Raw genomic sequence first — 27,402 nt, 5'->3', positions numbered from 1 at the left:
TGCTTGACTGCCCCACTGCCTCATCCCTCTCTATCGAACCCTCAGTAATTCTGGTAGATTCTACCTACAAAATAGATCTTGAATCCTCCCACTTTCATCTCCCCTACTACCCTCCCAGAACAGATCCCCTCTGCTTTCTGAACTTCTGCAACCACCTCCTACCCTCCCTCCAATTCCTATTCCGCCTTCAATCTCTTCTCCACTGAGTCTTCTATTAACAGAGCCAGATCATGCTATTCCCTTGCTTAAAACCCTTTAGAGGCTTCCCTTTGACCTGCAGAGAAAATCTAAACTCCTTAGTGAGGTCTAGACTGGAACTAACAGAAATGCAATGTGAAAAACATGTAATGTAAACTTTCCTAGTAGTCCATTGAAAAGAAAGAGGTGAACTCAATTTTAATAATGTTTTAAGTTTATATTTCAAAAATATCTTAATACATCATAACATAAAATATTAATGAAGAAGTTTACATTGTTTTTTTATATTCAATCTTCAAATGTTCCCTCCTGCAGAGAACCCTTCTCTCCCCCCAATTCAAGGAACTCAGGGCTCTCTGATATGACCTTCCTTGTACCTCCTCATTCAGTTTAGTGCCCTAAACTGGGCACTCCCCAAGGACAAGGTCCACATCTATACTTCATGCTCCACTGGGACCTGGTACCCAGCACAACATGCGTGCTCAGTTACTCAGTCGTGTCCGACTCTCTGCGGCCCCATGGACAGAGAAGCCTGGCAGGCTTCAGTCCATGGGATTCTCCAGGCAAGAATACTGGAGTGGGTTGCTGTTTCCTGCTCCAGGGGATCTTCTTGACCCAGGGATCAAACCCACGTCTCCTTCATTGGCAGTCGGATCCTTCACCACTGAGCCACCTGTGAAGAACCCAGCACAATACCTGACACTAAATAAACTCAATAAATACTCAAAGAAACAGTGAAGACACAGACATTGAGTACAGGGACAAGCAGGCAAGGGCTTGGGCCAGTTCACCAAGGACAGACTCTATGTCTCAGTACCATGGTGTGCTGATTTTCCATGTGCCATGGGGTTGTCAGACCTGTAAGCTTGAGTGGTGGCTAAGATGCCCTGCTGCAGGGCCGCTTAGAGCAGACCCACATAGAGGGATTCTGGCCAGACTGTCAACACATGGGAAACCTTCTCCCACGGAAACCCACAGGCATTGAACGTGATCTCAGGTTACATACGAGGATTAGTAGCCTCCAAGTTCTGGCCCTTGGACTTCCAGGAGGAAGGAAGGGCGGAAACCAACATCTAAGCCCCTGCTCCATGCCAGGTCTGAGCTAGGTGCCTTCACGTGGGGTTGTATTTGACCCCCAAGCCACCCTTTGAGGATGTGGAGGTCAGAAAGATGAAGTAACTTACACAAGGTCACAAAGCCACCCAGTCTGTTTGCTGGAATCAACCCCAAGGTCACTAGCTGCTTTCTTTGATATCCACGGCTACATCAACATCCCAGCAAAATGACCAGTGGCCTTCAGGTCAGGCGTCACCCAGCAGAGTTGGCAGGAGAAGAATAAGCTGCTATGATCAGGTGGAAGTGAGAGCAAGGACATGACCTGTTCTACCCAGACTCCCAGAAGGCAGAACCAGGCTTAAGAGTGAAAGTCAGAGCCATGCCATTCAGTGGAACTTGCAGGTTGAGTGACCAGTGAATCTTCACAGCACCCCTCGGAAGCATTATGCTCACCCTCAGTTTATAGTTTAGAACCTGTCCTAGTTCACACACCTAATAGTGGATAGACTGAGACCTCCTGGATTACATGACTCGCGTTCTCTCTGTCCACCCCTGACTACTTTTGCAAGTGATTCTGGAACCACAGACATAAAGGCTGGGTCAACACGGAAGGTTTCTCAGACTTCTGTAATTTGTAAATAACAGCACAATCCAAAAACAGGAACACCCTCAGTGTTGGGGCCTTGGAGGAAACAAAGCTTGAAATTCTGTAGGCGATCCTGCAGCTAGCCTCTTAGAGACAGACTGGGTGGTGACAGCATAACAAAGCTGTGAACAGCAGGGTGGCTGTGGCCGGAGGTGGCCGGAGGGCTTATCACTCCTGTGGCTCCAGTCCAGTCCCCAGAAGGGATCTCCTAAACAACAAAAGCAACTTCTCCAGCTCCCACCTCCGGGCCTGGCTGGGATGGCTCCCCAATCCACACGTGATATGAACACGAGTCATCTGTAACTGCAGAACATCTTCTGTCTACAGTGTGCTTCAACCTATCCTGAGGGGTGTGAAAAACTCAGAGTTTCTGACTCACAGAAGACTGACAAACCTGACTTTTGCTCAAATAACGTGCAGGAGGCCTGAATAAACAGGAATTTAAAGCAGATTTGTTGGGGAGACTGGGGGAGGAAAGAAGATGTTGAACAGCTCTACTTAACAAGGACGGTTTTGTGTAAGTCTGATCATTTTCTTGGTTGTGGTTTACAATCAGTTAAAAAAAAAAGTACTTCAGTTTTCCCCCAGAACAGCTGAGAATGCACAGATCCCAGCCTTTAGGTTGAAACCATCCCTGTGGGTAGAAGATTTAGGACACTGTCAGGCAGCTGGTGGGCCTGCAGGCATTCCCCATTCTCTGGGCTCCCCCAACCCTGGGTTGGTACCAGATGCCCAGCAGGGGCTGAGCTCACCTCTGACCCAGCTGCTCCTGGCCTCAGCACACCAGGGGCCACCAGGGCCTGGACATGCACCATGGCTTGGAATTCACTAACCCATCCGCAACAGCTGCACTTAAACACCAAGGGGCATTTCAAACTGTTCATAAAACTTAACTTCAAAATTTAAAAATAAAAATTCAATGCATGGGTTATTACTTTCTGGAGACATTCTTGGCTGTTACGCCATTGCCACTCTGCTAACTCAATAAATGTACCTTCTACTAAAAAGAATTTATTCATATTAAATAGCCTTTTTTCAAATCTAAACCCAACTTTTTCTCTGTGCCCAAAGAGCTTCCAATCGGTAGACAGCAGACATGCCCATGTATAAATTGTGCAGATGCTTGCGTGTGGACCTTCACATAGTAGATCCTTCTGATTAACGTTGTGCTAAAGACTACTTTATGTGCATGTCTGGGGGAGCATAAATCAATAGTTCTAGAACTTGGTGGCTGTGGAAACAATTTTTCAGGTGACAGTACCGACACAGCCTAGAATCAGTGTTTGGAGTAGGGTCTTCTGCACAGAGCCTGTGTCTTAACACTTCAGCTTCAAATTTGAAGAGCTGACACTATGACACAGAAGGTTACTTAACTGCCTGGGAAAGGATACGGGATTTTAACTTGGAATCATTCTGCAGACTTTCTGGCCCCCATTAGTTAAAACACTTGTGACTAGTCAGTCAGCTCCACTCATGCAGATTAATGAAACACCACATTGTCCAGCCACATGCTCCCACAGCACAGGGGGTAGAAGGAATTACGTTCTCAGCAGCTGTTCCCAAGAATGTGCGCCTCCACGTACCCATGGGCAGGGAGAGGACCGACAGTGGACTCCAAGCGCTGACCGTTCACCTATCCCGGCAATGCAGACCTCTCATATCAGGAACGGGTCTCCTCTCAGTCCAAGGAAGGTCCCAAATTGAAATAAAAATTCATCCTTGAAGATGGATGAACCCAAGGGACACCAGACAAACAATGCTAATGTCAAGAGGAAATCCCATCTGCAGACTTCTCAGAGAAGCCTTGCTCAGCCTGCAGAACAAAGGCTCCTTCTGTGACATCAAGCAGCAGGTTTAAGAGCATTGGGCTCCTCACTTTGGCTCCTTTTCAAACCACAAGTATATCCAAGGGCAGCCAAGACAAAACAGAGCCAAGAGATACGGGTCTCGGAACGAGGAGACCAGTTCCCCTTCCAGGCCTGCCTTCTGCCTGCTCTTGGCAGCCAAGGCTCTAGCCTCCTCAAGGCGGGTGTCTGAGACGCTGCAGTCAGACCCTGGGGACTGAAGCGTTCACGCAAGAAGATAACTCAGAGATGCCCACAGCAGAGCCAGCCTTCTTGCAAGGCTACAGAGCACAGTGTCTGGGGAAGGCCCTATGATAGTTTTTGAGTCCTAATCCTAGCTCAGTCACACATGAGGGTCTAATCTTAGGTGCTTCAACCATTCAATCTCTGAACCATTTACTCAGCTGTATTGATGACAACCTAATGCTGCTGCTAACGATGAAATCTACTGTCACATAGGGTTATGATGTTCAAACAAGATAACTTATGAACAGGAAGATATTTTATAACTATAAAATGTAAGGGAATAATAGTCCATGTGAATATGACACATGTTTATATGACTGCTTACTAATGTAAATTGTTAGGTCAAAAGGAAGACTTCCTCTGCTTTGCCTAGGGCCTTCCACAGGGTTGATATTTACTTAATATTCAACCATAAAGGTGACTTTTTAGTGATTAATAAAGTAAACAAATTTGTTGGAAAAACAGCAAACTTGCAACTTAGAATATTTCACAGGACAAGGAGGTGCTATCTGGAGCGCTTCCCTCTGAGTATAGGTGGGCCCACATCAGGAGTTGCGGGGGAGGGGGGGGGCACTCCCCAAGATAGCCCCACCATCATCATGCCAACCCCAAGTGCGATGGAATGGAAGGCTTGCAGGCTTGACATCTGGGAGAGTTGAACTTCAGCTACTCTTGGCTGAAGTTAACCCCTGATTCACTCTGAAAAGAAATAAGGCCAAAAGAGTTTATCTGAAACAAGGCAAAAAAAAAAAAAGAAACCAATAATCCTGTTAAAGGTAGACCTAACTAGTCTTAGGTCCCTAGAGTCAGGGATTCAAAACTCTAAAACACACACGGCTCCCAGCTTCCAGTGGTGAGTGAACCAGGGTGGTGGGTCTCACAGCTCTGCCCGGCTGTCAGAGCTGAGTTAGGAACAGAAACGCTGTTTCTCTCTCGAGGTAATTCTGTCCAGCACCTTGGTCACACTTCCCACTCTAGAGGCTCAGGTTCTCATTCAAACAGCCTGTCCCCAGCTTTTCACTTTCACAAAATGTTACACTTGTTGACACTCTGACTTGTTCCAAAAAGTAACTGAGGCAGCTCATAATCTTATTAGGAATACTTAAAAGGATTTAGGGAGGGAAAAAAAAAAAAGAATATAAGGTGCTTTGAAGTCCTCAAAACTGAGAACAACTCAGGATATTTTTAAGACGTGTCAGGTAAACAAAATACATTAACAATAAGGGTGCGGAGTGGGGGAAGAGGACTTTAGATCCTTCGACACTCAGCATAATTTTGAAGGATGTGCATTTACTTCCTGTGCTGACCTTTAACAATAAGGTATTTTAAGTTAAGGGAAAAAAACATGAATTTGGATGAACGTAACTCTGGATCAGAAACAAACCTAAACCAACAGCACTTGTTAAGTCTTCCACAGCCTGGACTTTAAACTCATGACTTGAGTCCACCTCCGATAAGATCTAAGATCTGATCTATGTCCAAGTTAGTTTTCCAGTTAAAAAGGTTTGAACTGCTGGCAGGTTGACAGCCTGGGCCTCAGGAGTTTATTGAGAACTTCCTCAAGCTACAAAGGGTGACTCCATTACTACCCCCGGCCCCTGGGAGATCCCCCTGGTAAGAGTAGACACCTAGCCTGGACTTTGTGAACCATCTCCATGTGGAAGCCCATGGATATCTAGCTCAATATAGAGTTTAACTAAATAAATAAAAAGTAGCCACAGGAAGACAGGTAATAAGTGGGTTCTGACTCCATGAGTGCAGCCTGGGCTTAGTTCTGGCTAGCTGGAAGTTATTTTCCTTCACTGCCTCATAGCCTCCCTAAGACAGGGCAGTGATGGCTCTGCTTCTGCATGGCGGTGCATCAGGTGCCCACGATGAGATATCAACATTACTGTGCGCATGTGTGCACTTCCACATACACCTGTCATCAGCAGGCCACCCACCTGGACTCTGCAGAGCAGAACCACCTGATGCCCAGAACACCCTGGGAAGCTGTGTGGTCTGACATCAGAAACCCTGCAGACTCTCCAGTGCTTTCTCCAGAGACTATGTGGGCTTCCACTCATCTTCTCCTGTAATATTGCAATTATACAATTCTTGCCTGCCTAGGCCTTTCCCAACATGTGTACTACTTGCCTCGCAACATGCCACACTCCAGCCGCAGGTCACCCTAGCTTGTTTTCGGTTTTTCAAACATGTTCCCACCCCTGGTTCCTTGCACTTGTTCTTCCTATGCCGGGACAGCCTCCCACTGAACTCTCCTCCTCAGAGACCGTCCACCCTATAAAAAAATATAACCCCAATAAATCTCCAGCATATTACTATTTCCTCTATATCACTGACTATAACCTGCCATTGTCTTGTTTATTTACTTGTATTTATTATCTGGATCCTTCACTACAGTGTTTGCTCTGGGAGGACACCATTTCTCATGTTCCACTGCTATCCTGTCAGGGCACATGTTTCCCCACCCTGTAAAAGGGCAATGATTTGATAGCTAAAATGTCGTCTATGTCAGACCAGCCCTTTAGTTAAGATACTTAGAGGATACGGGCAGAATTTTCCTGGTGAAGCAATAGTGCTTACAAAATCAGCATATTCTAACTAACACAGGTGTTCAATATACAGGTATTGAACAAATAAATGAGCTAGGACCAAAGCGGCCTTCCGTACTACAGGGCTGCACAGAGAGAGAGAGATGTAAGGAGATACAGCGGAAGAAACCATCCCCCTGCTTACCCAACAGCATCACAGGCTGCTGGCCTTGCTCAACAGAAAAAGGGGTGCAGCGGTTCTAAACCAGCTCCACAAGCAGGTCACAACTAGGCCCATTTCAGACCCAGAGAAAAAGCCTTTATGACCATGAGTCTTATTTACCCAGGTCCCTGGTGGACAGAAGAAGAAAGCAATTCCTGTTCTAAAGTATTCTGAAGCTGACTTGATGATGGATCCAAAACCAAACAAGATTTTATTTCAGCTTGTTGACAGCTAAACACAGGTATCCCCGCTTTTTGGAAGTGTGCTTGACACTACTTTGCTTTTACAAAATGACCTACATTGGGACTTGATTTCTCTAACAGAAGTCTGAACAGGAATTTTGCTTTTGTGGAAAAAGGTGAAATGCTAAAATAGCGTTGAGTGTCTGTTTTCTGGAAGCTGCTGCACAGGCAGTGCACACGCAGAGCAGAGAGTGGCAGCACCAAGTTCCCTCCAGAACTACATGCAGCCTCTCAGCATCAAGTCGCCCTGGCCCTGAGATGTGCGTGAGCATCTGTGCTTTATCTCCATTTATGTTATGCATCCATTTATAGTATGATGTGTCCTAGGGGAACTACTACTTCACACCATCTCAGCTTATGGAAGGTTTCATAGGCATGCTCTGGATAATGGGGACGCCTATACAATTATAGACATCCTAATTATAGAAATCCTGACATCTCTATAGAAATGGATGGATGCAGTTCATAATCTGAGGCAAAAAAAAAAAAATACCATGGTTCCCTCTGAGGGACTTAATGATACAGGAAGCTGACCTTAAAATACACTTAATATCACCCAAATTGGATGATATTAAGAAATGGTTCTTTTTTAGATGTTACAGTTTTTTATGCTGTAGCTATATGTTTTTTAAAATAAGAGTCCTTATCTTTCAAAGACATATACCAAAATATTCACAGATAAAACGAAGTCTGAAATTTGCTTCAAAATAATAACAGAGCACAATAAAGCTTTGCCTGAAAATAATAAAAATACCAGAGGCAGGAAAGTGAATGGGGTACAGCCAACCACAAGTTGATAACTGTTGAAGCTGGGTGATGGGTCCATGGGAGTTAATTAAACTATCTGTTCTACTTTGTGCATGTTTGATATTTTTCCTAAAAACACTTTTTTTTAAAAAAGTCCTTTAAAACAAATCATTTTCATTTGTGAAATTAAAGAAGCTACCTGAAGGTGAAGGCTTCGCCTTTCCAGTCTTGCAGGGGCTGCTCCTGGATGACATCCTGGATCAGAGGTGAGTGGTGCCGTGGGGATCTGGAATGGGGGAGGGTCCCCACATGACTGAAGTTATCACAGGACCTGATGGGAGGAGGGCCTTTCTTCTTCCGGGGAAGGGTGCCATGTATAGACACGTCTTGATAGGCATCTGCACGACGCTCAACGAGAGGGGACTTGCTGCTCAGAAGGTCCATGGACGAGGCGAGGGGGAACTGGTGATTCACTGGCATGTTTCTGGGAAGACTTGCAAACTTTCCCGCAGCCATGATCCTCAAGTCTAAGGGGAAAAGAAGAGAGTGAAGCCATAAATCTAAGAAAACCATGAGAACTGACTTCCTCCTTACAAAAGGAAATGGAAATAGATCATGTAACAAAAGAAAATGCTCACGAAGTGTTAAAGGATAAACATCACTTCTGAAATTTACTATGATGGGAAGTTTATTTATCCCCTTCTTCATCCTATAGAAGAATGCTCCTGGTTTGGCAGCAGGTCCACCAATGTGTGTGTGTGTTAGTCTCTCAGTCGTGTCCAGCTCTTTGCGATCCAGTGGACTGTAGCCCACCAGGCTCCTCTGTCCATGGAATTCTCCAGGCAAGAATACTGAAGTGGGTTGCCATTCCCTTCTCCAGAGGATCTTCCTGATCCAGGAACCGAACCTGGGGGTCTCCTACATTGCAGGCCAATTCTTTACTGACTGAGCCAAATGGAATAGGGCAAACACATTTCAGAGCCTTTAGAGACACACGAGCCAGTTTACTACTTCAGATTACTGAAGCTGAGGCAAAAGCATGACTAACAAAGAAGAATACTGAGGGAAGATAATGAGCTCATGCATTCCCACCACCCTATAAGCAATAAGAACAGGTGAAGATGGCTGGAATTCCTTAGCTGCTAGAACGCCTTCAACCCAGCTCCTCAGTTGTGCTACCCAGAGAGACAGGACAGATTCCTTCTGGTGAAGACCTGGTGCTTGTAAATAAATCAATGTACGCTAATTAACGAAGACGGTCAGGGTTCAGGAGGTGGGCCACTCCTCCACATAACAGTGGGCTCAGCTGGAGAGGAAAGCCATGAGGTGGGGGCTCCAATCGTCCCCCCGAGGGGTCAGGAACCCGCCTATCACCAACAATGTGCATAGGTGCCAGTGGAGTCAGGAGAGTGGGAAAGGCAAAAAAGAGAAAAAAATGGTCGAGAGCCGCAAGGAAAGAAATGAAAAACGCTGTGTGTGAAAGCAGCCTTAGCAGTTGTTCCCAGCTATCACCACTAGCAGAGTTCACCCTGAGCAGGGTTAGCACCTCTATCCTCTAAATAACCACTATGGTTTTGATCTAAGCCAAGTTAAATGATATTTTAAAGGCCAATATAGGGCTTCCCTGGTGGCTCAGTGGTAAAGAATCCACCTGCCAACGCAGGAGACATGGGTTCGATCCCTGATCCAGGATGATCCCACATGCCACAGAGTGACTAAGCCTGTGTGCCACAACTATTGAGCCTGTGTTCTAGAGCCTGTGCTCCACAGCAAGAGAAGCCACCACAACGAGAAGCCCAGGCACCACAATTAGAGAAAAGCCTGTGCAACAGGGAAGACCCAGCACAGCCAAATAAATAAAATTATAAAGGCGAATAAACAGAGAAGGAGAAACACAAGCTTGAATAAAAAGTAGGGCTAGTCCCAGGAAACAGAAGGTTACAGAATCTGTACCACTAGTCACGGTATTAGACTGATCCAGAGATCACAGCTGCACAGCTAAGCCCCACACCCTGGCCTTCCCTGAGCCTGGTGAGGAACACGCCTCTTCACTCTGCAGTCTGTTCTCAGGCCGTGCAATCCCCATTCTTCACAGACCACCGTCTCCCCTGCAAAGGGAGTGGTGCTGAGTGAAAATCATCACTCTCTAGCACCACTGCAGACAGTTCCACAAAGGACCTGGGGACCTGGGACTTGGCTTGGTGACAATCAAGAAGAACAGAATCTGGTAAAATAAGAGGTGGACCCAGAGCAGTCAGCAGAGTGCACAGAGGAAACAAGTGACAAACACACACACACCAACACACACACACACTCAGTCCACTGTTCCCACACGTGACAGAGAGAGACACTGAAGCACTGGGTGGAAGGAGGCCCTTCATTTAAGGCATATAATCTGAACCCTGCCAGATCTGGTAGTTCTGAGGCCTGTCTGCTCCATGCTGAACTGGGACCACACAGAAGGCCGGCTCCCGGTGGGTGCAGACAACGGACTGTCAGTCCCCACGGGGGCCCCTCCCGGGTCTGGCCAGTACCTGGCACACTGTCAGCACTTGTTCCATGTTGATCATCATTATTAAAAAAGAAACTCCTCAGCCCTCTCCTGAACACAGATGACGTAAGCCGACTAGGAGTCCCTCATCCCACCCATACACACTCACAGCCATGAACTCTCACCTGCCCGAGTTATCAGCACCTTTCTTCTCCACAGGCTTGGAGCAGTCCCAAGAACCTGGTGGGGAGACCCAAAGCCCCACCCCCATCGCACAGAATCTCTCCGCTTGCAAAGGCCCCTAGTGTTGATCACGTCTATCTCCAGGCTAGGATGACAGACAAGAGTTACACTGGCTCCAGCGTCTCCAGCAGCCTGTTTCCTCTCTGCTTATCCAAGATCTATCTATTTCAAGTCTGAGCCAAAGTGCTTTAGAATGCCCTTCGGCAAGTTATCCACACCTCAGTGTATTCTCGAGGGATGTTAACACCTGCTTTTCCTACTTCCAACTCAACAAACATTTAAGTGCCCACTCCAGATAAGATACTCAGAGAAACAAAGAGCATAAACCTCAATCCCTAACTATGAATTCAAAGAGAATACAGTTGACATTTGAACAACTCAGGGTTCATCTGCATGTAATTTATAGACAGCCCTCTGTATCCACAGTTCCCCCACATCTACAAATTCAACTGACCATGGACTGTAGTATTTACTACTGAAAAATATCTGTGTATAAGTGCACCTGTGCAATTCTACGTGCCACCCCCACCCCCACTCTGGGTGGCTCAGTGGCTAAAGAATCCACCTGCAATGCAGGAGATTGGTTTGATCCCCGGGTCAGGAAGATACCCTGGAGAAGGAAATGGCAACCCATTCCAGTATTCTTGCCTGGGAAATCCCAAGGAGCCTGGTGGGCTACAGTTCACAGGGTTGCAAAGAGTCAGACACGACTGAAGGACTAAACAACAACAAAATGACAAATGCAGTTCAAACCTGTGCTGTTCAAGGTCAACTGTAATGTAACTCATTGATGGGACCCTTAAGATGCTGGAGGGAAGAACAATTAATTTTGATAAAAGGGCTCAAGGAGGATCTCAGAGAGGGCATCACTGGAGATGAAGATTTTGAAAGGCTGGAAACTGTAGGGAAAAGCCTTCTAAGATGATGTGGTAACAGCAGATGCATAAAGGCGGGAAGTACCTGCACAGGCTCAGGAACCTAAGTTGGGCAGAGCAGCTCGAGTGAAGCTGAGAAGTACTTCCTGGAAGAAGCACAGCTTAGGACCAGATCACAAAGTCTTAAAGGGTGTGTTGAGGTGTTTGAACTTGACTGTCAGTGCTAGGGAAACTCAGGAGGAGAGGGATGGAATCCAGTCTGTGCCTGGGTAGGGAGCTCTGGTGATTCTGGAGGGGACAGAAGGGGAGGTCAGTCAGACACCAGCAACAAGCCACCAAGGAATGATGGACTCCGACATGGGACAGTGGCCACGGGAAGGGAAAGGAAGGGCAGAGCGAGGGGCTAAGAGCTCAAGGCCTCTTGTATGGGATGAAAGAGGCCACAGCCATGGGAGGATGGTGCTGTGCTGTATCACTCAGTAGCACAAGGGGTGACCCTCTCAGGACGGCAGGTAACAAGCTCACCACTGGCGCTGTTGAGTGTGAGGTACCAGGACAGTTCTGTCTTGCAGTCTAGATACTCGTATGTTCAGTTAGAGGCCAGTACAGAATGTAGATTTTTAAGAGTCATCAACATAAAGGGAGTATTTAAACCAGAGAGTAGATCCGTCAGCTTGTTATTATCAGATGTGATAACAGATGTGAAAGTACCTCTTAAACTGTCAGGAACCATGCAATATTCCATGAATTATATCCCTGCCCTCTCTCACCTGGACTGCTTCAAACCTATAAGGGCCAACGCCAGGAATGAGTTCTGGAAAAGCAGAGGCCCTCAACCTGGATGCACATTAAGAGTCCTCGGAGAAGCTTCGAAAATTCTGACACCCAAGCCATGAACCAAACCAATCAAGTCACAATCTCGGTGAATAGGACCCTGGCATCAGTCTTAAAACCCTTGCAATATTGTTCAATGTGGAGCCAGGTTTGAGAACCACCAGGTAAGTGGGTTTCTTTGGTACAGAACAACTGACACTCAGATTACTTTCTGGGTAACAGAAAAGAATGACAAAGAGGAACAGTCAGTCAACAGGAGCATCCACTAATTCTTCTATCCAACACACATCTAACAAGGGCCTCCTATGTGGTGGGCACTGTGTGGGTGTTGGGGATGGTGTCAAACAGCTGTCCTCCAGAGGTTCCTATCCTATGGGGGAAGCAGACAATAAGTAATGACTTTACGTATTGGTGAGTCCCCAGGCTACGGGGGCACGCAGAGTGGAAACTGGGGTCTAGATGAATCTAGCAGCCAGGAAAGGCTTCCCTGAGGAAGGGGTGCTGACCCGAAGGCTGTGAAGCAGAGTTTAATAATGGGAGGATGAAGATCATCCTAGTTGAAGTTTCCCGTGTTACAGTTAAATTTCTCAGCTGCAGATAAATTGGAAATACACAGGCCAGGCTCTCCTCAACAACCTGCTGCCTCTAACTTGGGACTCTTCCCCATTAAAATATAGCCTCATCCCGTGACTAGTCACTGCAAAAGACTGGTTCCAGCCTGGGTCCAATGTCAAGCTTGAGTCAATCCAACGGTGAGGGAGGTGTGCCCTGGCCAGAGACCCAACTTTATAAAAACAAACAGCAGCAACAAACTAAAGTGGGGTGGGGAGTGGAAGGGAGACCTACAGGTGGAAGAAACTCATTTGCAGTCTGTGGGTTGCTCTGTTTCCTACTTTTTATTTATTTTTATTTTTTCCAGACTCCAGGAACCTGGGGGAAATCCAGAGGTGAAGTGATGGAATCTAGGTTCAAGGTACGTACTTTCCATTCTGCCAGAGAAGCCACCTACCACAGCTGACCACTAGCAGAATCTCAGCACGTGATATGTAGATGGGATCTCAGAGGATCAAGCCCCTTCCCTTTTCCAGATAAGGAAAATACATGTTCATTCACTCAATATATATTCTCTGAGGGTTTACAATGTACCAGAGCTGAGGCTATAACAGAATAGATAAGCTCCTCCTTCTCATGGAGCCTACACTGCGATGGGGAAGTCCAATCAACACAGATTAAAAAAAAACAAATTAGGGAATATCCCAGTCATAACTGCCCTAAAGAACATGAAAGGGTGTTCTGAGAAGAGCTCTCTGAAGAGGGAACCATGACATGAGACCTGAAAAGAGAGAAGGAACCAGTCAAGAAAAGATTCAACTCCCTTCAGTTCCAGGCAGGGGATTCTGCAAATGGGAGGGTCTTGAGATGGGAACACATGGGTTGGAAGAGCATGGTGGAGACTAAATTCAAGTCTCCAGTTTCTGGCTCCCAAGTTTTCTCCACTTGGAGATGCTTCTGTCTTGATGTTCCTAGCCATTATGTACTATTTAATTTTTGAAAATCAAACATGGTGTGACTCAGAACCTAGGCTTTGAAGTAAGACACTCACAGGTTCAAATCCCTACTCTGCCACTGACTTACTGTGTGGCCTGGGACAAGTGACAACCTCTCTGACAGTTTCTCACTTGTAAAAATGGGTTAACAACATCTACTTCATGGAGTTGTTGTGAAAAGTAAATGCAATTGTGTATGGAAAGCCCTTGACATACAGCAAGCATTCCAAAAATACCATGTCTCCCTAAGCAGGGCAGAGACCATGTCTGTCTTGCTTGTCATTGCATCCCCATCACAGTGAGAGCTCACAAACGAAGTCACTGTTTCTGGAGAAGACTGCAGCCAGGAAGGATGAAGAGGGAGATGTTTAAACCAAGAACAAAAGATGTAATGACACCCAATCAAGTATGACAAGGGCACAGATACACAAGCACATGAAGTGAGCCCACATTCAGTCTTTAAAATAAAAGCCCAGGTGAGACTTTGGCCATCTGACTTCACCTGTGCAGGTAATCAGACACAGCGTCCTGACTCTGTCTAAAGCCAGATCTTGAAATATACACAAAGGTCAAAGACTCTACATCTTGATAGGAAAATATGAGACCCACGTGTACGTTCAAAGAGCTGAAATCTCAGTAGAGATGAGAGAGAGCCTGACATACTCCCAACCTATGTGCTGCCTTCTTGACCCTGGTCAGCGGCTATGCTCGAAAATGCTTGTGAACAACAGGCTTGACTCCCTTCCTTTATAGTCTCAAGGAAACTGACGATCGCACGCAAGTTGAGGCAGAGATAAGCAGTCTATTTGTTTGTATTTTTCAATCTTACTTCTGAAATGAGATATTTTCAAGTTAAATTCACAGACGGTCATGGGATGTGGGCTTTAGGAGCTTTCTGTTGTATTTTAAACTCTGGAAATGTAACCCCCTCCGCTGCCCTGTTATGACCACAACAGAGAAGTTACAATCCAGATCTGTAGCGGTATATCTTCTCTGCAGAGGCAGATAGGAAGAGGAGATGGCAAACCACACATATAAAGCTGGCTTATCCACTCAGAATGAAGCTCTGCTTGGGTGTAGGAATTGAGTATCCATCCCTTTATTTTGAAGTACATTATGAAGTCTAGCCAAATGATTGAAGTATGAATAATTCTTCCATGGATTGAATTGCAAGCAACACAGCACAGGATCTACATGATAAAGGTCTTAAGATTAGCATCCATTCGACAAGCAGTCCTTTCTATATGAATAGGAGATTGAGATCTCCTGTTAGTCATTCTGGAAATGTCAGGCTTCTCAGGGAAAGTTGGAGTCGGGGCGTGAGAGAGCCGTTAGTGTGGCAAGTTGTTTACAGCTACATTTCATATGTCCCCTTGTACACTCACGTATAACTGCTTGGCCTGTGGCTTTCCCGGTATTAACGGAGCAGCCCCTTCCCACTTGTGACTTTTTGAACCGACGTCTCCCCCTTCCTCCCGGATCTCGTTTCACTCCTTGGCAACAAGCAGGGAGATTATCCGTTCTCAAACTGACCTTCCCTCCGCCAATGTGTCTTCCTTGGAAAGATCTGTGTAGCCTTGGTAGATAAGAGTCAAGGTTTAAAATGCATGGCTGAACGCACGGCTCTACTTTCTATCTCAGCTAATAGCTTCAGGTGAAAGATAAACGAGGTTAGGAGAATAATCTTTTACCTCCTCACCCTGCTTCAAGCGAGTTAAAACCAAAACCAGTTTTCCATCACCGCCACCCAAGCCTAGGCACGACCCTCTGGGTTCCTCCACGAAACACACCGCCTCGACAGCTGCTTTGGAGCCCACTGAACTTCCCACGACTGTGTACACCTGATCAAACTTTTAAGGTGGAGGCAGCCTTAGCGGGTAAGGAAAGACCGGCTGAGACCGGAACCCACTTTGCGTTGCGCCCACCGTCCCTCCTTTCCCTGCCTTCACCTCCCCTTCCCTCCCTTCTCCGACGAAGAGGGAGCAACACAACCAACTATTCATTCTTTTTCAACAAAGGGAGAGAGGGAGGGAGCTGTTGTCAACAGTTACGGGGCGGGCGCCTTCGCCTGCTTTGCAGACTTTCCAAGAGATTAGTGGAGAACCTCGCCTCCTCCAAGCCCAGGGCTTCCAGCGGAGCAGCCCCTACCCCCACCTCCCTGGCCCTCGCATCCCGCGACCGGCTCCGGCTTCTGCGGCCGGAGGGAGGGGACCGGAGGGAGGGGACCGGGAGGCGCGGCCGGACGCTCAGGGGGTCGAAGAAGCCAGCACCCGGGAAGACGCAAAGAGCAGAGATGCTCGCGGCACGTCGCCTCCCACCGCAGGCCCCGTGTGGGGAATCCCACCCGGTTCAGAGGCCCCTTACGGGCGCAACCCCGTCCCCAGTTCTGCCACTCCAGCCCCCAGTCGCCAACTCGGCTGGGGGAGCGGTAGGGGGTCGCTGGCTCTACTTTCCCCAAAGCCTAACTTTCGCCAACAAAGTTCCCAGTCCGTCCTCCAAGGGAAGGGGGAAGCCGAAGCGCCCCGGGAGAAGCCGCACCCCCGCGGGACACGCGGCGGAGACTCACCTCCCAGCGCGGGGCCCGGGTTCTCGGGCTGGGTCTCAGAGGAGCCGCACGGTCTGCCCCGCGCCACGGCTGTTCCCGGAGCAGGAGCGGCTCATAATCGGTGGAGCGCTCCCACCGGGAAGCCGGCGCGCGTCTACCCTGTGTGCCGGGCGGCTGGGGCTCCGGTTCCCTCCCCGGCCCCCGCCCGGGCCCAGGCAGCAGCAGGCGCGCCTCTGAGCCGGCGACGCGCACTCGGCCCTCAACTGGTGATTTGCGGCTTCTCGGCCCCACCCCAGCGAGCCTATTCGCACAGCCTTGCGGAACCCCCCGCGACATTTACATGCGCTGACCTCGCGTAGTCCTCCTCTACCCGGATTTTAGTTTGGCTCTCCTCGTACCTCCTGAGAAGCCAGTCCTCAGGTGTATGTAGATCGATCACCTTGTCACTCTACCCCCAGGGGAGACAACCTCACTTTATCCACCTCTCCCCTCCCCGCGTAATTTAATTACCCAACAGATCTGATTTGCTTGTCTGCCGACACCTGGCTGGCTTTGTTTAAAGGGGTTTTGATGGGATAAAGACCCAGGTAACCACAAATGACCAAGCCCTTGGAACAAGCAAATCAATTACACCCATCTGAAGATACTAACAGCCAAGTGGGAAGTGGAAGCTGCACTCTGGTATTAGATGGCTTGGGAGGGTAAAAAATTAGAGCCTAGTGGAGGACTACCAGTTATCAAGACCTGTTATAAAGCTATAGAAAGAGTAATTGGTAGCAAGGATAGACGGGGAAGGCAATGGCACCCCACTCCACTACTCTTGAAATCCCGTGGACGGAGGAGCCTGGTAGACTGCAGTCCATGGGTCACGAAGACTTCACTTTCACTTTTCACTTTCCTGCATTGGAGAAGGAAATGGCAACCCACTCCAGCGTTTTTGCCTGAAGAATCCCAGGGAAGGCGGAGCTTGGTGGGCTGCCATCTTTGGGGTCGCACAGTCGGACACCACTGAAGCGACTTAGCAGCAGCAGCAAGAATAGACAATAGAATCGAGTCCATAAACAGATCTACATTATAAGGTCACTTGATTTACATAGAAGATGCTGATGTGATGCACTGAGGAAAGGGTGGTCTTTTCAGTAAATGGTGCTTGATCAACTGAAAAGCCACATGGAGAAAAAAAGAAGAATCTTGACCTCTACCTTGGTGGTGGTGGTGGTTTAGTCACTAAGTCGTGTCCGACTCTTGCCATCCCGTGGACTGTAGCCTGCCAGGCTCCTCTGCCCATGGGATTCTCCAGGCAAGAATACTGGAGTGGGTTGTTGCCATTGCCTTCTCCTTCCTTATTCTGTACCAAAAAATCAATTCCAGACAGATTTAAAATCTAACTGTGAAAGATAAAACAATAAAAGCATCCAAAGTAAATATAAAAACAATTTTTTTCATGACCTTACAGTAGGCAAAGACTTCTTAAACACTCACAGTACTAACCATACTGCTAAGTCACTTCAGTCATGTCCGACTCTGTGCGACCCCATAGATGGCAGCCCACCAGGCTCCCCAGTCCCTGGGATTCTCCAGGGAAGAACACTGGAGTGGGTTGCCATTTCCTTCTCCAATGCATTTAAGTGAAAAGTGAAAGTGAAGTAGCTCAGTCGTTTCCGACTCTTAGCAACCCTATGGCCTGCAGCCTACCAAGTCTCCTCCATCCATGGGATTTTCCAGGCAAGAGTACTGGAGTGGGGTGCCATAAGGAGGGGAAAAAAACACCTGATCATTAGATAACTTTAAAATTAAGAACTCCTGGGCTTCCCTGGTGGCTCAGTGGTAAAGAATACACCTGCTAATGCAGGATACACTGATTGGATCCCTGACCTTAGAGGATCCCACGTGCCAGGGAGGAACCAAGCCCTTGTGCCACAATTTCTGAGCTTGTGTTCTAGAGCCTGAGGGCCCCATCTACTAAAGCCCATAAGCCCTAGAGCCCTTGCTCCACAACAAGAGAAGCCAGTCAGTGAAAAGCCCGCACTGCAGCTGGAGAGTAGCCCCTGCTCGCTGCAATGAGAGAAATCCCGTGCAGCAACAAAGACCCAGAGCAACCAAAAATAAAATAAATAATTTAAATATTAACAACTCCTGTTTATTCTAAGACACCATTAGTGAAAAATCAAGCCACAGAGAAAAGATAATTGCAACATACATATCCAAAAAAGGATTTACATAGGATATATAAAGGACATTAACAGATCAGCAAGAAAAAGGCAGAAAAACCCAGCTGAAAATAAGCAGAATATTTCAACAGGCATTTTGCAAGCGGGGATAAACAGTTATTTCTCAAAAAGTCAAAAAACATACGAAAAGGTTCTCAGCTCATCTCAGAAATGCAACTTGAGGTTGTGCTGTGATCTCCCTTCACACCCACCAGAATACCTAAAATTAGAGAACTTTGTATAACATTTAAGAGACCTGTTTGGCATTATCTTCTACATAAGTGTTTGACCTAGCTCCTTCCTTATATACCCAACAGAGATACATACACTATTCACCAAAAGACATGTTTAAAAGTGTTTATAGCATTTCTCTTTATAAGAGCCCAAGAGAAACAACTCAGATGTCCATTAATAGAAGAAAGAAAAACTATGGATTCCTATAAGGATGAATGAACTGTGTCTACACTCAACAAGATGCGTGACTCTTAGTATGTGATGTTGAGTGAAAGAAACTAGACACAAATGGGTATATGTAAACTTCAAAAACAGAATATATCTATGATGTTAAGGGTGAAGACAGTGGTTATCTTGAGGGGTGTGTAGTGATAGAAGGGGAACCCAGAGGTGCTCTGGGTGCTGGTAATATTCCCTCTCTTGATCCAAGTGCTGGTTGCATAGACATGTCCTATTTAATAAAAATTAACTATCTCTCATTTTATAAAAATTGATTTGTACACTGCTCTGTCCATATGTTTTCTTTCAATAAAAATGTTTTTTAAATTGTGCCATGTTGGTATATTTTATATCATTTTCATTCCTTTGAGGACAAGCCATTGGCAAATCTGCAAAATTCTAAGTGCAGCATCTTCAAGAATCAGTTTCTATCTTTCCCTTATGGGTGTTTTTGTGGGTTAGTCTTTATCTTTCCTACCTCATTAGAAGCATAAACTTTTAATTTTTGTTAGATTTTCCCAAAGTATTTGGTGCAGTGAATGTCAAACAGACCAGCTGGTATACTTCTAAACTGAATTATTAGAAATGCATTTACTGACTTTCTGCTACTCTGAAGTGTCACTGAGAACAGTGGTAAAACTTTGGTTTTTCTTGATTTTCAAAATTCCCTAAGCACCTACATTGGGTAAAAATTCTACTAATGAAGCATCATGACAAGGTAGTAACAAAGACTAGAAGACAACTCACACCCAAGAGGCCTTAGGCGAGTCACTGTTCCTCCCAGACCCGCTATTTCTTCAGGAGTGAATGAGCAAATAAATGTTAGGAGTCAAGGAAATAATAGATGTGAAAGTGCCTAGCATATGATGGTTCTCTTCAACTATTACTAGGTCTGATGACACATCCGATCATAGTACCTCTGTGACATAGGAGGCATCTCTATCATTAGATAACATTTATATGGAAGGAATGGAGAAGGCAGTGGCAACCCACTCCAGTATTCTTGCCTGGAGAATCCCATGGGCAGAGGAGCCTGGCAGGCTACAGTCCATGGGGTCGAAAGAGTCGGACACGACTTAGCGACCAAACCACCACCACCACCACCATATGGAGGGAAACAGATTCAGAAAGATTAAGTAGTTTCAACCATAAATTCATTCAACAAACATTTGATGTGTGTCTACTATGCGCTGAGCCATAGCTAGTGAGAAACAAAGTCAGGATTTGAATCAGATATTTTAACTTCAAGTTCAGTGGTCTTTCCATCACATCACAACTACTTTCACATTTGTATCTCCAGTGCCTAGCACATAGTGGGTGCTCAATACATTAATGAATGAGTAATGGGAGTATTTTTAATACAACCTTTTGATTAGGTAATATGATTCTTGTTACACAGATTTTATATATATACACACACATATATCTATCTGTGTACATATATGTAATCTCACACACACCATTATATATACATGAAATGGTATGCAGTGAAAAGTTCCCTTCTTAACTCTTTCTCCCATCAGCCAGTCCCCCTCCCACCATAGGTAACAACTGCTTTTAAAACGTGTGCCTGACCCAGTTTCTCTAAGTGTGTGTATTATTCCTCACTCCTACACAAAAAGTAACATACTATATCCATAGTTCTACACTTTTTTTTTTCACTTAATATATCTTGCAGATTTCCCCATACTAGTGCATGGTATCCCTTTGAAGAGATATATTGTACTATACTTTATTCAATCAATGCTGTATTGATGGACATTTAGCTTGTTTCCAGTCCTTTCCTATTACAAACAATACTGCAATGAATAATCTTTTATGTATAGTATCGATATGTATATCTCTAAGATAAGTTTCCAGAGGTAAAATTGCAAGTCAAAAGGTATGTGCTTTTGTAATGTTGATAAGTGATACCAAGTTGCCTTCCACAGGGATTATAGGAGTTTATACACCCCAGCAATATAAGAAAATGTCTATTTCTCCACATCCTTTTCAGAAGGTATTAATTTTTGAATTTTTGCCAATCTGATAAGTAAAATGTGAATTTTAGTGCAATTTAAGTTTTCAGGTCTCATAATAAGTACTCATGTTGAGTAGCTACTTGTTTTTCCTTTTTGGAATCTGCACTTTCATTTTTCTATCCATTTGTAGGTCTTTTTATTATTTTTACATGACACCCTTCCATATTAGCTCTTTGTGGTATGAACTGTGAATATTTTTTCAATGATGATATTAAAGAAAAAATTGATATATGTAAAGCAACGTTATTTTAGGAAGCTTATTCCAGAAGCCATATGGAATGAACTAGAGAAGTGAGAGCCAAGGTGGGACACTAATTAGAAGTCCATGTCAACAGCCAATTGTCACACAACAAGAGTTTTGACCTGGCTGATGACAGTGGAAATGAAAGTTAAGGGCCAAAGTTATTACCAATAAATAATTGGCAAGAGTTAATAATCAGCAATGATAACAATGACAGTAACAGTAGCTACAATTGTTTTAGGAGTAACTACAACCCAAGAACTATGCTAAGTGCTTTACAAAATTTAAGCTGTGAATTGGTACTATTATTGCCTCTATTTCACAAATGAGAAAAGTGAAGAAGTTAAGTGACTTAACCCAAATTCACTCTAGATATAAGTGGAAGAACCTAGGCTAACCCCAGGTCTATCCGACCCCAGCTGCCTGGCAGAGTGAAGAACAATGATCAAAGGTCTGCTGGCTGAGTGCCTGAGTAATGCCTGGCTTGATGACAGATATAGAGAAGCCAGGGAACAGCTGCCTCTGACTGGAGAGCAACACGCTTACTCATAGGGGCACTGAGCATTTTTCAGTCTTTCACATACATCATTCTTCCCTCAATGTCTCTGAGTCAAAGGGGGTAGTATTATCCCTATGTTACTGATGAGAAGACTGAGGCCCCATGAAATCAAATAGCCAGTTCATATGTTCTATTCTCTGAGAAACCTTCTCTGAAACCCAAAGCAGGGCAGATTCCTAGATTGTGTGTGTCTTACAGTCTTCTTTCCTTCCCAGTATTTGTCACAGTTCATAATTACACGTTTATTTTTGTTTAACATCTCTTGCTCTATAGTCTCTAAGATCTATGCCTGGTTTTGCTTTTACTTTGGTCCTAGTTTGGAGCACATAATTTGTCTGTGTGTATTAGTCGCTTAGTTGTATCCGACTCTTTGCGACCCCACAGATGGTAGTCCACTAGGCTCTTCTGTCCATGGAATTCTCCAGGCAAGAATACTGAAGTGGGTTGCCATTCCCTTCTCCAGGGGATCTTCCTGACCCAGGGATCAAACCTGGGTCTCCTGTCTTGTAGGCAGATTCTTTACCGCTGAGCCACTAGGGAAGCCCATAATTGGCAGGCAGGAGATATTTACTGAATGAATGAATGAGCTCCAGGCCTCTAGACCCTTTGTCCTTTCGTCTTTGGTATTACATCATAAAGCTCTCTAAAGCTAAATAATGTAATGTCATGGATGTGGGCTGTGCTATAGACAATTTGAGGATTCAAACTTCTTTAAGTGTACAGTCAGCTTCCACATTAATGTTTAGACATCAAAACCCTGGGCTGCTTTAACCAAAGAGACATACGAAAGGACAACATAACCAATGAAATGGAGTTGATGACTTCGGGCAATGCGCAAGGCTTTGTCAGGGAGCACTTACCCAGGCATTGATCACCACCTGCCACAAAGTAATTTGTTGAGCCTCACCCTGTAACATCATTAGTTAACAGGTAGCTGGAGCAGGCATTGGGCAAAATGCACTTAAAGGAAGAATAACTCCTAAAATTTAAGCTTTACTCAGCTCCACATGGTAACAAGTAAGGAACAACAGATGCTTAGTCTATCACTGATGAAGGTCATACAGAAGATCTGAACTTGAACAATCACAGACAGAGAAACTGAGAATTCCCTGACGTTGCTGCTGCTGCTGCTGCTAAGTCGCTTCAGTTGTGTCCGACTGTGTTCGACCCCTGAGATGGCAGCCCACTAGGCTCCCCCGTCCCTGGGATTCCCCAGGCAAGAACACTGGAGTGGGTTGCCATTTCCTTCTCCAATGCATGAAAGTGAAAAGTGAAAGTGAAGTCGCTCAGTCGTGTCCGACTCTTAGCGACCCTATGGACTGCAGCCTACCAGGCTCCTCCGTTCATGGGATTTTCCAGGCAAGAGTACTGGAGTGGGTTGCCATTGCCTTCTCCCTGAGGTTACTATACTATAAACCACTGTCCCAAAGAAGGGGCAGCTCTGACATAGACCAGAGGAGAAAATGCTATGGTACTTTCAGAATTCTTATCCTCTAGGCTCCTGGCCCATGAAGAGCTAGCCATGGGCCTGGTGTCATGGGAATCCCAGTCTTCCAAGCAGAGAAGTCAACTCAGCTTTCAAGAGGCCTATATGATGGCCATAAATGCCCAGTCGTATCAGCCAGAAAAGTCACTGTAGGAGGACTACAGTTCAATAGATCCTCAATAAATACTTACTGAATGAAGGAATGAGAGAAAAAAAGATGGAGTTCTTGATAACACAGGCTCATTTTCTATATAAGGCACATATTTGAACCACCAGTTCATGGAACTTGGACCCTCATCCCCAGTGACTTCCTTAATTTGATGACAAGTTTTGCATTAATTAGCTTCTCAACTTAGGCAATATTTGGAAGAAAATGATCTAAAATGCCTGTGGATAATTATGGAATTCCAGATGATTTTAATGTTCTTATTTACACAGCTCCAGACTTCCCTGGTGGTTCAGATGGTAAAGAATTTGCCTGCAATGCAGAAGATGCAGATTTGATTTCTGGGTTGGGAAGATCCCCTAGAGAAGGGAATGCAACCCACTTCAGTAATCTTGCCTGGGAAATCCCACAGACAGAGGAGCCTGGTGAGCTACAGTCCATGGGGTCACAGAGTCAGACACAACTGAGTGACTGAATACACACACACATAGCTCCCGCTTTCCATTTCTTCTTAAGTAAGCATGTATTATCTTTATTATTGAAAATGTCACTTAGAAGACCAATTCATTGAGCCCTACCATATGGAAATCATCACCAACCCAGCATGATATGCAGATGAGTACATCAACCGGAACTTCTGTCCTTGAGGGGAATACAGGACAGGTACAGAGAGAAGGACTGGCTGTGATAGAGGTTCCCTGTGCTGTGGAGAAACAGAGAAGGGAGAGATGGAAAGTACTGGGGGACAGATGCTGGTGAAAATAAAGGAGAGGAGTTTTGAAGAAGAAATGCTTTACTGTGGAAACAAAGAAAGAGGAAACAAACATATGTGTGACCTGGTGCAATGGCCACCGGGCTGCCCTCTTGAGTTACAACAGGAAGGGCTCAGTTTAGAGGCTGCAGACTGCCCAATGGCAAGTAGAGGTGAGCCCTGCCAGCTGTGTTCTAGTGCAGAAGAAGGAACCCGGACAGTCAGAGAGATGAAGGGAGTATGACGCCTACCAGCTCCCCTACACGGGAGAAGTCAGGCCGATGGGAAAACCTGACTTACTTGGATGTCCTCATTCAACCTGTGAGAGCAAAGTTGGCCCTCCAGATGAGTGGGCTTCAGCCTAGGAGCACGGTGTGTGAGACATGGCTGAGACACTCACATCTGCCATCTTATTAAAAAAAAATCTTCCTAGCAATCTTACCACTTAAAACTCTATCATTAGTTGCTAATTCCTTTGTGTTAGGCACTGACCTCTGCCATGCTCTTTTTGTAAAACAATGTTAATCCTTAATGGATGACTTAATAGAACCCAGGCTGTAAATGTGCACTTTGCCAAGGGATTCTGCTTCTAGGAATCTGTCCTGCAGAAATGCTCACTCATCTGTACACAGGAAGATATTCACAGCAGCATTATGTGCAGTTAAAAAAAAAATGGTTATCTGCAGAGGAACACCTAAATTGTAGCATGCCCATACTATGCAGCTGATAAGAATGAGGTAATTCTATAGGTACTGACACAGAATGATACCTGTGAAATGTTAAGTGAAAAAAGCAAATTGCCTCATTAATATAAAAATAATGAATTTGTGTGGCGATTATGTGTCTACATGTACAAAACATATGTAGGAATTTCCTCCCATCATACTGAGGGGTTAAATGGACAGAAAAGTGAGAGGGAACTTTGCTTTTTCCTTTATGCTATCCTAATCTGTTTGCATTTTTTCCAATGAGCACTGATTTCTTTCATAATTAAAAATAATTTCTACTGGTGGCTCAGACAGTGAATCCACCAGCAATACAGGAGACCCAGGTTCAATCCTTGGGTCAGGAAGATTCCCCGGAGAAGGGAATGGCTACCACTTCCATATTCTTGCCTGGAGAATTCCATGGACAGGTACTTCCATTTAGGAGCCTGGTGGGCTACAGTCCATGGGGTTGCAAAGAGTCTGGACAGGACTGAACAACTAATACATACACTACTATGTGTCAAGTACTGTTCTAACAGCTTTATGTATATTCACCAATTTAATTCTATAATAATCCTGTGAGAGGGCACTTTCTTAACCCTTTCTACAGATAAGGACTCAGTCCTTGCCCGGGTCACACAGAGATATATAAAAGTGTTGAGCTTTGAACCCACGCCAGTTGGCTCAGACTTCGTGCTCTTAATCGCTAGATTATAGTGCCTCAAAAAGATGACATAAACAAACAGGTAAATAGCACTGCTTTTAGAGGCAGACACACCTGAATCCCAGTTTCTACTGGTTAACTGTGTGATTCTTAGCAAGTGTCTTACTTCTGGGTCATTTTCTCCATTTGTAAAATGGAGATGAGATCGTCACATAACTCAGGAGACCACTTTGAGAACTACACAAAATATGTTTAGTGCCAGGCATTTAGCAAGTACTTGACAAACACAGACTATTTCCTCTATTAAGCTTAAATGATCAGCCCTTTACTGTATGTTAATTTAATTGGCTGTTTTCTTGATTAGCTGCCTGGCAGCATCTGGTGCTTTAGAGGTAAGTGGAGAAGGAGGAGTTGGGAACATGCAGGGAGCTGGGCTCAGACCCAGAACTTGAAAAGTGCTGAATTAACACTTCACAGTTTGGCCTACAGCCAGTCCAGTTAAGAAAACAAAATTAACAGTATTTAGGTGAGTTTCAAAATCATTCTAGGGTAAAATGTCATCATTCCATTTTTAGAATAAGGGTATTAAGGTTCAGGAATTTGCCCAAAGTCACCAAGCCAATTAAATAATAGAGCCAGGACTGAAATTTAGCCTTTCTAATTCCACGTCGACTGTCTTTTCACAGATCCCACTGCCTGAATTAGATAGCATCACTGACTCCATGTTCATGAGTTTGAGTAAACTCCAGGAGACAGTGAAGGACAGGGAAACCCGGCATGCTGCAGTCCCTGGGGTCAAAACGAGCTGGATCCAACTCAACAACAATAGCAACAACAACCATCTGAGTTGCCGTGGGGATACCCTGTTGGGAAGTGGTGATCACAGTTTCTCAGAAGAAATGTACTAGAAAAGTGATGAGTCTGGGAGGAACAGTACCACCGGGGGAACGCCCCACCCATTCCAGTGCGGCTGTTGCTGAGGGTGGGAAATGGCCTCCCTACACTTCAGGGATGACAAGTGTGACAAACCCCCTGTGGGTGGGGTCCACACAGCCCAGGGGCAGATTACCCTGCCCCTTTTACTCTGCTGTTTAGGGTCCTTATCTGAACAGCAGTCGTTCTACAAAAGGGACACAAGCCATTGTGGAGGAGGCAGGGGGCTGCAGGCAGGTGGCTACAGGAAGCCGGCTGAGGGTCCAGAGCACAGTCCAGCCCTGAGCCATCAGGCTCTCAGCTCTGCCTCTCAGTTCAGTCGCTCAGTCGTGTCCGACTCTTTGCGACCCCTTGGACTGCAGCATGCCAGGCCTTCCTGTCCATCACCAACTCCCGGAGTTTACTCAAACACATGTTCATTGAGTCGGTGATGCCATCTCATCCTCTGTCGTCCTCGTCTCCTCTCATCTTCAATCTTTCCCAGCATCAAGGTCTTTTTAAATGAGTCAGTTCTTCCCATCAGGTGGCCAAAGTATTGGAGTTTCAGCTTCAGCATCTGCCTCTAGCTTCATCCTGATCCTTCCCTATTTTCCCAAAGCACCAGAGGTCAGGCAGGAGCCAAGGAGGAACTGTTCTCTCCTCTTGTGAGGCTCCAAGCCCACCACCCATTTTTTAGTCTCAAACAATCCCTGGGAGGTCGGGGTCATTACAAGTCTCCAGAGAGAAGGGAGAGCAACTGGGGAAGTGGATCAGAAAGAGGAAGAGTTCTCAACCTTTTTTCCAGCTAGACATTAACATTGCATAACTTACTCCCATTTGAATGCCTACGGTGTTTGAGCCCAGGGTATAAGGTGTGATTCCACAACTTTCTCTTTCACTCAAGACACCTTTTGGTTACTAAAATGTGGATAAATATTACAGCTGGGGTTTGTGATGCTTT

General features: G+C 45.6%; 1 protein-coding gene across 7 annotated transcripts in view; it reads right to left on the bottom strand.

Annotated features, from left to right (window-relative positions):
- Positions 1 to 27,402, bottom strand: part of BCAR3 (BCAR3 adaptor protein, NSP family member) — a 221,810-nt gene that overhangs the window by 111,984 nt on the left and 82,424 nt on the right. For 2 of the 7 annotated variants that reach the window (XM_024986391.2, XM_024986399.2), the window contains exons 1-3: positions 16,293 to 16,546; positions 15,260 to 15,302; positions 7,936 to 8,263 (exon numbers count right to left, since the gene is read on the bottom strand). In XM_024986391.2, coding sequence (XP_024842159.1) covers positions 7,936 to 8,252 — 317 coding nt within the window. In that variant the 5' untranslated portion in view covers positions 8,253 to 8,263; positions 15,260 to 15,302; positions 16,293 to 16,546. 7 annotated transcript variants of the gene reach the window in all.

The sequence above is a fragment of the Bos taurus genome, chromosome 3 (genome assembly GCF_002263795.3).
Source record: "Bos taurus isolate L1 Dominette 01449 registration number 42190680 breed Hereford chromosome 3, ARS-UCD2.0, whole genome shotgun sequence".
Classification (NCBI taxonomy): domain Eukaryota; kingdom Metazoa; phylum Chordata; class Mammalia; order Artiodactyla; family Bovidae; genus Bos; species Bos taurus.
This window is presented reverse-complemented; position numbering and strand designations above follow the sequence as displayed.